At 37.9% G+C, this 12,186-nt stretch overlaps 1 protein-coding gene and 1 non-coding gene across 5 annotated transcripts in view; both read right to left on the bottom strand.

Annotated features, from left to right (window-relative positions):
- Positions 1–11,883, bottom strand: part of Igf2bp2 (insulin like growth factor 2 mRNA binding protein 2) — a 136,609-nt gene extending 124,726 nt beyond the window's left edge. For all 4 annotated transcript variants that reach the window (XR_004516849.1, XM_010624210.2, XM_010624211.2 and 1 more), the window contains exon 1: positions 11,803–11,883. Coding sequence is in view for 3 of the 4 variants with exons in the window: in XM_010624210.2 (XP_010622512.1) it covers positions 11,803–11,837 (35 nt within the window). In the remaining variant the exon portion in view is untranslated. The remainder of the gene's footprint in view (positions 1–11,802) is intronic.
- Positions 10,558–10,660, bottom strand: LOC117285826. The gene has a single exon (XR_004516924.1). It is a non-coding gene; the product is annotated as a U6 spliceosomal RNA (small nuclear RNA).
- Positions 11,884–12,186: the final 303 nt, after the last annotated feature.

The following is a 12,186-nucleotide window of genomic DNA, read 5'->3' as shown; positions in this document are numbered from 1 at the left end:
TGAGCTACATCCCCAGCCTATTATAAAAAATTTTTTATTTTGAGACAGGATCTCATCATGTTGCCCAGGCTGAGCACAAACTTAAGATCCTCCTGCCTCAGACTCCCAACTGGAATTACAGCTAGGCTGAGTGGTACTTTTTTTTTTAAGTTGTACCCTCTTTCTGAACAAAAACCATGCAGGCAGGACCGAGACTGAAGTAGTACATACTAGAGGATGATGGCTCACGTCCCACTGGATTGATCAGGCATCCTTTCTAACTAGTGCAAAATGTCTTGAAGATGACCCTGTGTTCATAGGACCCCAATATAGACAACAGATTAAAAAGGTGCTCTGCTTCAAGAAAGGTAACAAGCCCAACCTGCTTGCACTTCCTAATGTACAAACACGTTCTCTGCGAACAGTGGGCCTGCATCACTATACTCACCACTCTGCAGTCGGCTGACACCCATGGCTCTACTAAAAGATGGTGCGCCACCACGAGCCCAGGAGCTACCTGGGACATTCTCAAAGGGCACAAGTTCGGTTGGTGGCTACAGAGAAATCCATAGATTTACTAGTCCAACGTGCAGCTGGCAAAGCAAACATTTGTTTCCGAAGCGGAAGTGACAGGAGATGGACACCGTGCCACGGGGAGCAGCTGCAGAAGTCACCAAGGCAAACGCTCCTCAGGAAAGAGCTGCAATGAAGGCCTGATCAAAGAATGGAGCCAAGATCCAGCTCACTCCTCTAAACCGAACTCCAGACTGAACTCCTACACACGAAATGGCGGGAGATTGCAAGGTGGGTAAAAGCCAACATCACTTCTCCTTCCCAGCACGCCAGCAAACCCTGAGGCTCTGAGGAACAGCATTAAAACTTAGCACTGCCACGAGAATAAAAGACATGACTTTGGCCTGGAACCATCTAAGGCCGGTTTTAACACCTTGACCACAATCGGTATGTGTAAACTAAAGCCACAAATCAATCTGAGTATCTAAAGTATTCTCCTGACAACACAACATCGAACCGATAATGCCAAAATCAATGAATAAAAGAGCTAAGTTTACCCTGACAAAAACTGTATGATACAGAAATATATTAGAACCAACCGCCTACCTGTTCCCAGTCCTCTGTAACTCTTAAAATGCTTTTTAATATTTATCTATTTCACACTTAAATCTGTCTCATTTCAAGTAACTGAGCAACCAGCATCTTTGCCATCTCAAACATCTTGCGAATAAATGTGTAAAAGTTTTAATAAGCAATATAAAAATGTAAAGTATTAAGCAACTAGTATTTTGTTCTTCATTCTTTAACAGGAGAATAGATACTACATTTTCAAATAACTGAGCTTAAAGTTTGGTTTCTGAAGATCCATGGTTTCATCATCTCCAGCGGTGGCACAACACAAGGAATTTTAAACAGTTTTACAAATTCAGTGTCCCTGACTTGAAGACACCACTATCAGTTTGAAGAAAAAGCAGAAAGAAGCCAGCTGGATCCAGTGTAGAGGTCAGATGATTTAGGCATCCACAAAACTTTTTTCTATTCTTCAATGATTTAAAAAAATGAAGAAGATGCTTTCCCTTTACAAAGGATAAACACAATTGCACTTTGGGGGTAAAAAAACAAAACAAAACAAAACACCCAGAAATTCCTTCCCAAACTTTCAACCATTTGCAAAAGTCTACAATGTGTGACCCCCACGCCCACTGAAGCTCGTGTGTCTGCTGCACATTCCAGGGAAGCGGGTGCCACAGAACCCATACATTCCAACACATTGAGCAAGCACACACATGCCTCCCTGGCCGCCCCAAACCTCAGCCAACGAGGGGGCATCAAGGCTGGATGCTGCCCACACCCCAGGCCCTGTACCTCGGCCCTTCCCAGCCATCCCCAGGGATGTGCAAAGGCGAAGGAGAAATCTACCAGAGGAAGTGGTCTGTGCAGGGCCTCAAACAAAGAAATGCAAAACCCTCTGTAGGACAGACAGGCCAGCCACATACTCTCAGTTTTTAAATGTCAAAGGAAAGAGCAGGCTGCTGTCACACTGGAATTCCTGTCCGGAAGGACCAGCCTCCCCTCTTTCCCTAGAGTCCCAGAAAAGACACAAGCTGCACACCAGGGCTCCGTCACTGCTCACCTATGCTTCCAGGACCGCTTCTTTCCTCCCTCCTATCCTCCTCCCTCCCTCATTCCTTCCTCTCTCTCTCTTTGTTTTTTTGTTTTTTGAGACAGGCTCTCACTATGTAGTTGAGACTGATCTGGAACTCACTATGTAGCCCAGGCTGGTCTCAAACTCACAGCGATCCTCCTGCCTCAGCCTCCCAAGTGCTGGGATTATAGGCATGAGCCACCACACCCAGCATTCCTTCCTCTTAATGATTTAAGAGATTAAACTGAACTTTTTCTGTGAATATGCTTATCATTACCTACATTTAACTCACAAAGAGCACTTTAACTCTCAAACACTCAAAAAAACATTCTACTTCAAATCCTTAAGCATGGCTAGGGATTTAGCATGCTACCCTGAGTTTGATCCCTGGTACCAAAACAAAACCTTATGCATGCAGTGATGAAGAAAAACACACACACTCTTCCAAGTACGCACTGTTAGAGTCAAAAGATCAGGGACTAAAAGTAAAATGTCTCTGTGTAACACAGAAGAACTGCATGGCCTGTCCACACAGGAGCATTTTCAAAATATCCTTTAGTTCTTATATTCGCAGATTAACCTGATCACAGACTCACCACTCAATATTTGCCTCATTTTTTAAAGAGAAAGAGTAAAGAGAATAACAGGGCAATCAAAATGTATTCTGTAATATTTTAAGGTCCTTGACTACAAAAACTAGTTATCTTTGTCTCATATTACATAAAATTACATTCTGATCAAAAAGCACCACCCTAACTAGAAGCAAATTTGTTATTTCACTTGTAACAAAGCTGTATATTACTAAAGTCACAAATGTACGGGATGCTTATGGATTATGTTAAAAGGAACACATAAATCTTTTTTTACTCCCTTTGCTTTCACTGGCTTTTTTATATGGTAGAAAGGCTTAAAATTTCATATCAATAAAATGACCATTCCATAAAATGTAATCTGAAGAATCCTGTATTTCAGCCAGACATGGTAGCACATGGCCATGATCCCAGGACTCTGGGAAACTGAGGCAGGAGAACCACAAATTCAAGCGCAGTCTGGACGACTTAAGGATTTAGCAAGATCCTCCCTCAAAAAATAAAGAGCCAGGGGTGGTGGTTCACACCTGTAATCCCAGCACTCGGGAGGTTGAGGCAGGAGGATCCCTGTGAATTCCAGACCAGCCTGGGCCACACAGTGAGTTCCAGGTCAGTCTCAACTACATAGTGAGACCCTGTCTCAAAAAACCTAAATAAATAAATAAATAAATAAATAAACAAACAAACAAACAAACAAAGGCCAAGGATTTAGCTCAGTGGTTTCGCTGCCTGCCTTACAAGCACAAGGGCCCAAATTCAATCCCTGATACCAAAAAATAAATAAATAAAGTAGACAAAAATAGGGCTAGGGATGTAGTTCAGTATAAAAGCCCTGGGTTCAATCCCCAGCCCTGCAAAATTAATCAATTAAATTACAGATGTCAAACTTTGTGTAATATTCTACGTCAAAAACAAGGCGTGGTGGTGCACACCAGTAATCCCAGCATTTAGAAGACTAAGGCAAGAGGATTGCTGAGTTTGAGGCCAGCCTGGGCTACACAGTGAGTTCAAGGCCAACCTCAACTACACAGTGAGACCCTGTCTCAAACAACCAATAAATAAAGTCTAAGGGTTTTTTTCCCAGTTAAAAAAAATTTTTTTTGTACCAAAGGTATGGAACATAGATCCTCCTCCCACATTTTTTGCACTGAACTTACAACCACAATGATTTTCTAAATGCCCTTCTCCCTTCACATAACTGCAAATGCCTCTACTATAGAACTACTTTGAGAAAGTTACTTCAAATGAAGACTAGCACTTCTGAGTTGTTTTCCAATTATACTAAATTAAAAATATACTGAAACTTCAGCCCCTTGTCCTTCTCAGCCTATCTGCTGTGTCCATACAAATTTTCTCACATTTTGAGTTAGGGATAACATACAAAGTTACTCTATAAACTATGTCCATACTATCAGACATTACCCACTTTACCGTTACCATATTCAAGCTAGATGACAGCAAAGATAATATGGCCAAGCAGTTTGGGCCTGGTGGAAGGAGTCATTTTAGAGTTTCAAGCTTTATGAGCTTGTCTGTAAAAGGGATTATACAGAGATCTTTCCAGCTGTTAACAGGTATCACAGAGGGCTCAATCTAACAGCTCCTCAGGAAGTTGTGTATTCGTTAGCGTTCTTCCTCTTCCCCATCTTCTGAGTCAGAATTCCACCAAAAAAGCCATACCCTACTCTGGACTGTATCAACCCGAAGACTTGCACGGAGTTGGAAATAATCTCACGTTTTTTTCTTGAAATCTTCCCTCCTTCCCACCACCACCAATATGATGGCCCACAGAAGTTAAAAGAACAAGAGAATAAATGCAGAAGATTTGCAGTTAAGGGGAAATTAAATGTACTTCACATGTTCAAGTACTTAGTATATGCTTAATTAAGGTAGGTGATGACTTCTAAGGTCTCTATGGGTGCCAACCCTGTTCACAGTTATAGGAGCAATGAAAGACCTGATTCTGTATACAAAGTGAAACACAGAGGGCCCGGGGATTTGGCTCAGTGGTTCCACCACCTGCCTTGCAAGCACAAGGGGCCTGAATTCAACCCCTGGTACAAAAAAAAAAAGAAAAAAAAAATCCAAGAAACGAAGAGAAAGCACAGAGGTTTGACCTCCAGAGTAAATTTGGAAAAAACCTGAAAGCTCCTACCAAGGACACACTGAAACCAAACTGCGGTGCTGATCTCCCCACAGCAGGCTAATTGGGGTCTGTGAGGAACCCACCCAGGTGAGTCCTTGACCTAGACTTTCACTTACCACATGGCACAGTTTTGATCAAGGTTATTCTCACTGCCTAATCTGTGTGGCTCAGCTGTTAAGCAAAGTCCTATTTCATAACACAAAGAATACAATCACTAAAAAAAGCAATGCAAAAACAGTAACAGAAAATACAACGTGCTTCTATATGCCCCCAGCTTCTATCCATGGGCCATAAGGAAGACAGCAGTAGGTAATGCTGCCTTTAAAATTACCCCTGCTTGTTTTTAATTACTTTTTCCTAAAAACAATTATAACGAAGTACAGATCATTCAGGTGGAAGTAAGAATAAAACTGTTGTAAAAGGTTGTTTTCCAAATCAATTTTCATTTATCGCTATTGCTCTTAAACAGCACCTTTTGAACATTACAACACTTCCAGGTGACCTCTTTAATTTAAAAAGTAAATGTTAAGTGAAATACACGGGAAGGAGGATGACAAGACCTGGCTTCTAGCTTTACTGCTCAATTTATGTAATTTCCCCAGACAAATTAATTTCTCTGAGGATGTTTCTCTATCTGAGCGGAGGATAACATCAATTTTTCTGCCTTTATTTTTAAAAACGAAATGATATGTGGAAAAGGATGCAATATCATCAAAACTACATGAACATAAAATACAGGCACATAAAAATTCATCTTCCTACATTAAGGTTGCTAGTACTGTTTACATTATCAACACATGGAATCACAACACAACCTTTGGATCACATTTAAAACAAAAAAGTCAAGTTTCTCCCTAAGGCAAATTTACACTTTAGGACATGAAGATCCCTCTGGTCACTAGCTACATTTCTTATAGGTCAATATTAGAAAGTCTAAAACATGCACCAGAACTCTTCATTTTCCTTGCTTGGGCCTATTAAAATATCTACTTTCACAAAATGGTAAAATCCTAGTGAAATGTTCACCTTGTTAAAAAAAAAAAAAATAAAGCGTAAAGAAAATAATTTTTAAAAATAAAGAATGAACAGAAAGATCTCAAGAATGCAAACTTAAGCAAACTTGCTACCTAGTGAAAACCAGCGTATAACTTTTAAATGATGGGCACAGGTTTGTCTATTGGATTTGATCGCCTCTCACTAACACAAAAGCATCCATTTTTGCCCACCTACTTGTTCTACATCAAGAAGCCATCAAATTGTGAACTACAGAAACAGCCACTGCACCCCCTCCTCTTTGGCAGCCAAAGCAACAGAACCTAAAGTTTTTCAGCAAAAGAAAATAATTCTGCTTCACTATTTCATGGAGAGACAAGACTAAAATCCATGATCAAAACAGGAAAAGTAAAACCTTAAAAATAATGCTCTGAGCACTCTGCAATTTTGCTGCCCAAAATAGAACCCATATAGTCCATGCCACCAAATGAAAATTATAAGTTTGTAAGCATGAAGTCAAATCATAAAGTAAAAAGATTTAAAATGTTTTAATGGTAATAATGGGAGGAAAAATTGTTATCTTTACTGGTAGATGCTTGGTGGTTTACTTGCTATTATCTGTTCAATGACTGTTTTGAATGACTACTTAAACGAATCTGAACCTGAAATTGAGTTTAGGGAGGATAACATTTGACTAATAAATTATTTGGGCATGTTCTGGTAGGCAGAACCCTCCCACCCCTCAAATTAAGGAGTTAGTCATAGCTTTTGAGAGATTATGCTTTTGACTAAAAATCTGAGAGTGTAAATTTTTTTTTCAATTGGTTTAGTTGAGCCCAAGTTTCTCACACCAAAAAGAAAATCAGATACTTCTGTGATGCTTAAATATAATTTTTAAAACTATATTTTAGAATTTTAAATTAAACCTTTTAATAGCTTCCAAAGAAACCATTTCAATGCTATGCTGCTTTTAAAGAAATCGACTCAGAGTATTTGTTATGCAAAATAATAGATTGCTTTCCAAAGTATAGAATTTCCAAATAAAAGTGCACAATGTTGGAACTTTGACACTTAAAAATGGCTTACAGATCATCAAAGGCTTCACAGAATAACTTGTGAGAGGGGAAATGCAAGCTAAAAAGAAGGAAGGTAGGTTTTGCATTGGGATGGTCCTCTCAGCGAGGTCACCGAAAAAGCCACCACAGGTGGCCATGAGGACTTCCAGACGTGAAGTGTTAGGCATCTCTGGAGGCAAAGCCCCTCGCCTCTGGTAGCCTTAAGTTTCAATCACCGTGGGACTGAAATCCAGAGCCAACTGCTGCTCAGTAAAGTTCTCCTCCTCCTCCCTCTTGATACCATCTGTCTGAAACCACTGTCCCCCACAAAACAGACACACACATTTGCACACACTCCACTGAATCAGAGAGATGACACAATTCTCTAAGTAATATCCTCTAACATCTCTGGCCAATTGCTCATCTACTTTTGAGATTCATTACCAGACTTGGAAGAGTGATTCAGTTGCAGACAGCAAATATTTATAAAGTATAAAAGTACCAAACCTATATTAATAGTTCCTGTAGCAATCTGTTTTTCACAGCTTTTCTGACTTTTAATAAATGTGCCCAGGTTACTAACATACTTTTATGCACAATTCAACATCACTTACATTCTTTCACAAGCCACTTAAAAAACCAGAGAAATCGCCACAAAAGTTTGCTCAAAATAATACTGAAATGCTAGATCATGTAATTAGTTCTAAATCTTCTAATTTCTTTAAAATTTTTTAAGTTAAAAAGCATTTCTTTAAAAAATATATTGTACTTCAAACCATTATGTATAAAAAGCTCTGTACAAATATTATTTTTCTTCATCTATTAAATGATACTCTCAGTTTAACATAAAACACAAAATTCTTAGATCATCTCTTTCTGGTCAGCTTATTAGGTACAATTACAAGGAAATATTATTGAAAAGTCCTATTTGGCAACTGTATTACATGTCTTTTAGAATTAATGTTTAGGTTATTAAATACTTCCATAAATTGTTACTCTGCAATTTAAAATTGGTATTTATTTAATGAATTAGAAAATCAAGCAAAACAAAAAATGTATCTTGATTTGTAGATTTCACTGGTTTTTAATGTTAAATAATGTAAAAAACCAATGACTACTCTTTTAAAAAAGTTTTAAACCTGAATCATTACCTAAGTTATAAAGTAATTTTTTTCTTTATTGCTTCTATAACTCTAATATTTGTCTTTGAGGTCACAAAAATGTGTATTCACTAGAAGAGTATTAAAATTAACTTTTTTTAAAAAATGGGAAACTAAATATCCAATTCCAAAGTCAAATGAAAAGTAACTTTAAAGTCTGATATCATATATTTTACATTAACATGTTATAACCACACATGAAATCCACGATAATTAAATCCAGGCATTAATCTAATTCAACAAATTCTTGAAACGAGACAACCATATGATTAAGAGGTCTTTTCTGTTTCTAGAAAATTAAAAATTGATGCAGCAAGAGCTTTTGTTATAGGCAAGGCTTGAGGTTGGGTGTTTTTTTTTTTTTTCTTTTAAACTCAACCCTACACAATGTAGTACATACAAGCAAAATACAATTGGGATACTGTTTGCTTTAACATTCCTATAGGAGACCAAATTCATTTGCATTGGAGAGAACACAATCACTGATTTTTAACTCATGAAAGGCAAATTCACAGCTTTTTCCTACACTACCTCACAGTAGACACCATCTCAGTGGAAGCCTGCTTGCCATCACTTAGCGACTTCCTAGGAGTGGGGGAGAAATTGCATTTTTCAAAGTTTTGTTTCTCACAGAATCATTCGACCTTAGATACAAAAAGCACATTCAAGTTTGCACGTCTTAGCTCAAAACAATCTCTGTAATATGCCCATGTACTTATACACGACTTTTTTTCCCCCTCGAGTAAACTCGTATCAATAACAAAAAATGTTTCAACTTTTAACTGCACTTTAAATGATCAGTGTTTTCATCTTTAATAAATCTTTCATACATACATACTACACCAAGACATATGAATAAAGAAAAATGATCCAAAGATTTTTATTCAACAGACTGAAAATAACTTAGTGAAAGAAATAGATGTTTGTTTGTGGTTTACATTAATTTGCATCTAAGAACAAAACTCACGTGGCAAAAGGAAAAAAGAATGTACTACTTCTCAATAACTGAGAAAATAGTATCTAGTCTTTTACTGCGTAACAGCACATATAAAATGATGCTGAAACAATATTTGGCCAGACTCAATTGGTAAGCAAATGGCATACCAATAAAATTATAAATTAAGATAAAAATATCTCACTCCAAATTACCATTAGCTTTAAAAAAAAAAATCCACTTGGGATGAAGATATTAAAACTCCTTGAGAAGTCAAAGAAATAAATACAATATAAAGAAAACTAGCACTCAATTGTGGGAATCATGTTTTAGCAAGCAAGCAAGAAGCATGAACTGTTTTCTTCACATTTTCACTTCATCCAACACAAAACCACATATAGATCTGACCTAATGGCTCACAAATTTACTTCTAACTTGTTAATTTAATTTTCATAGAAACGCAACAAAAGAACACCGAAATAGCCACCATGTAACATAAAAGCTTTGGTTTCAAACGTCACAGTACTCTGGTTTCTTGAAAGCCACCAGCATGGTAGAGCCCAGACTACATGAGCCCCCAGAGACACCTCACCCTGGTCCTCACCCCAGGACTCTGAACTCAGGGCACAGTACCAGTCATGGCTAGCTCCCTCTCAGCCTGCACACAAGTAGCTAATTTCTGCATTTCAATCTAATAAAGGAAAAGGAAAAAAAGATTAAAACCATCCAACAGAAATGACACAACTCCTCTACAGCAACAGCTATGCATACGTTTGGTATGTTAAACAGCTTCAAGTATAGTGAATCACACACAGCACATTTTAATCTACATTCTGGGTCTTTCATGTCAGCAACGCGTTAAAAGAAACATGTACTAGTAGGGCTGGGTTAGTCCTAGATTGTTCTTTATGCTAAAAATGTGAGCCATGCCTGTAATTCTGGACTTACATAAAACTACTTAAATGGTATTCCAGCCAACAGCAAATATCTGCATTTTGAAAGATAGAAGCTAAAAACTGGTGTTATTTGTTGATGAATTTTACTTGGTGTTAATGACATTAGATAAGCCAATATTCCATGTATATTGCAAAATTCAAAGATGTACATTGCAACATGAAATGAGGCACCAACTGAAGTTAAAATTCTACTGATTTTTATTCATTATGACCCCAAAAAAGGAAGCACAATAGCGAGGGCCAATAGAATAAGACCATTTAAAGAAACATAGTGCATCACACATTTTGAATGGTTCTTTCAAACATTATTCAATATTGTCATCAAATTTTCAAGTATTATAAGATGAGTAGTTTAAACTTAAATAGTACAACAGAAAGCTTCCACTTGGATTTCTCATGAAAAAAAAAATTTTTTTTAAGTTTGAAAGTCTAGAATACTTTATTAAAACCAATCAGTTACACATTACATCTTTTCCAACATAAGGAAGTAGCTTAATATGAGACATGAAACTGGAAACTAACTCATAGCTTTTTTTTTTTAATGGAACACACTATGAAACTGGAAACTAACTCATAGCTTTTTTTTTTTAACATGGAACACCACGAATTTGTGTGTCATCCTTGCGCAGGGGCCATGATGATCTTCTGTATCCTTCCAATTTTAGTGTATGTGCTGCTTAAACTAGCACTCTTCGCTCTTTTTTTAAAAGGGATATTAAGTAGCTTTCTAATACGTCATAGAATCATTTGCAAACAAAAGATATTCTGTTGCTTATATTAAAATGTATCTGGAAGTGCGCTCAGTCTCTACAAATTCCTTTAACAACACATCCAAGCATTTATAAAACTGAAGTTTGTTTTAAAATCTACTCAATCTTGGCAAAAATCAAGTAAATGACTGCCCTATTGACTAACACAAATTGTAAAGGTGGTAAATCAACAACTTCTCTTAGCCTTTGCAATTCAGCTACCTAATGACTAATGGTGAAGAAAAGTTAAGAATGAGTAAGTAATAAAGGGCCCAAATTTAAAGTCCACAATAAACTTTTAAACCAAGCTGGTCTCCCTTTCTTTCCTCCGTAGATATTTCTCATGTTAGCAAATCACTGTGAAGTCCAACCTCCACAAAACTTGTCACTCCTTCAAGAACAATGCAGCCTTTAAATGTAATCATCGATTTTTGCCGTTGCTATTTAGCTTTAAACATTTCTTAAAAGCGACAATAACACAACGTGCTCAGAAGCAAGGCTCAGTTGTCCCAGTGACTGAAAGTCTAAACTTTTCCCTGTCGTCCAAACTAAACAAACCTACTGTATTTCTTTAGAACGCTATGCAAAATACTCACCCTTACTGAATAATTTTATTATTCAACATTAAACTATCGAAAAAAGAAAAGTAATCGCGTAGTTTAGTTAAGCAATTCAGCTGACACAGTAAATATTTACTCTTAACATCTCACAGGAAGTCTTGACAAGCATTTGTTGCATTGTGCTGGGGGTAGGGGTGGGAGTGGGAAATGGGGGGTGGGAGGCGACTTTTGATAAACAAGTTAAACGATCCCAGCCAGCGAGCTAAACCTACCTAGTGTTCGCCTTCCCGACCCCCAATTAGGCAGCAGATATTTTCCAAGTACAGTAAACACCTTATATAATGAAACTAAAAAAGTTTAACTTTATAAACTATGCATCTCCCCTACGAAAGCAGACAAAAACCTTTTGTAAAACTGTAAGAAGGCGTTTTTAAAAGCTGAACGTATTTTTTTACTTAATACTTAATACCCAATCCACCAGGAGGAAAAAAAAAAAAACTAAGCAAAATACTGTATATTTACCTTAGCTTTTTAGAGACTGAATAATCAACTTCCATGATTTTCCCATGCAATTCCACTTTACCTTTAAAACAGAAATTTAAAACACTCAGAACCTTCCGGAGGGGGTCTAGGAGGGGCGCGCACTCAGCACTAAGCTCCCCGCTCCCAGCTCGGGCTCCGCCTTCCGGCGCCCTCCAGGGGTCTCCTAGCCGGCTCCAGCTGGGCGAACTTAGCACCCGGGGTGAAGAAAGGTGGGCGCCCTGGGTGTCGGCAAGAGGTGGGAAGGTTGCGAGCCTGGGTCCGTCCCCAGGTACAGCTGTGGGTGGCATTACCGGAAAAACAAATTTAATAAAGAGCGGCGCCAATTTGAAAGGATGAGCTCATTTGAAACTCAAGCTGCAGGGC

This window comes from Fukomys damarensis, unplaced genomic scaffold (genome assembly GCF_012274545.1).
Source record: "Fukomys damarensis isolate Sample0158 unplaced genomic scaffold, DMR_v1.0_HiC HiC_scaffold_12, whole genome shotgun sequence".
In the NCBI taxonomy this organism is placed as follows: domain Eukaryota; kingdom Metazoa; phylum Chordata; class Mammalia; order Rodentia; family Bathyergidae; genus Fukomys; species Fukomys damarensis.
The sequence above is the reverse complement of the archived record's forward strand: the minus strand, read 5'-3'. Positions and strand labels throughout refer to the sequence as shown.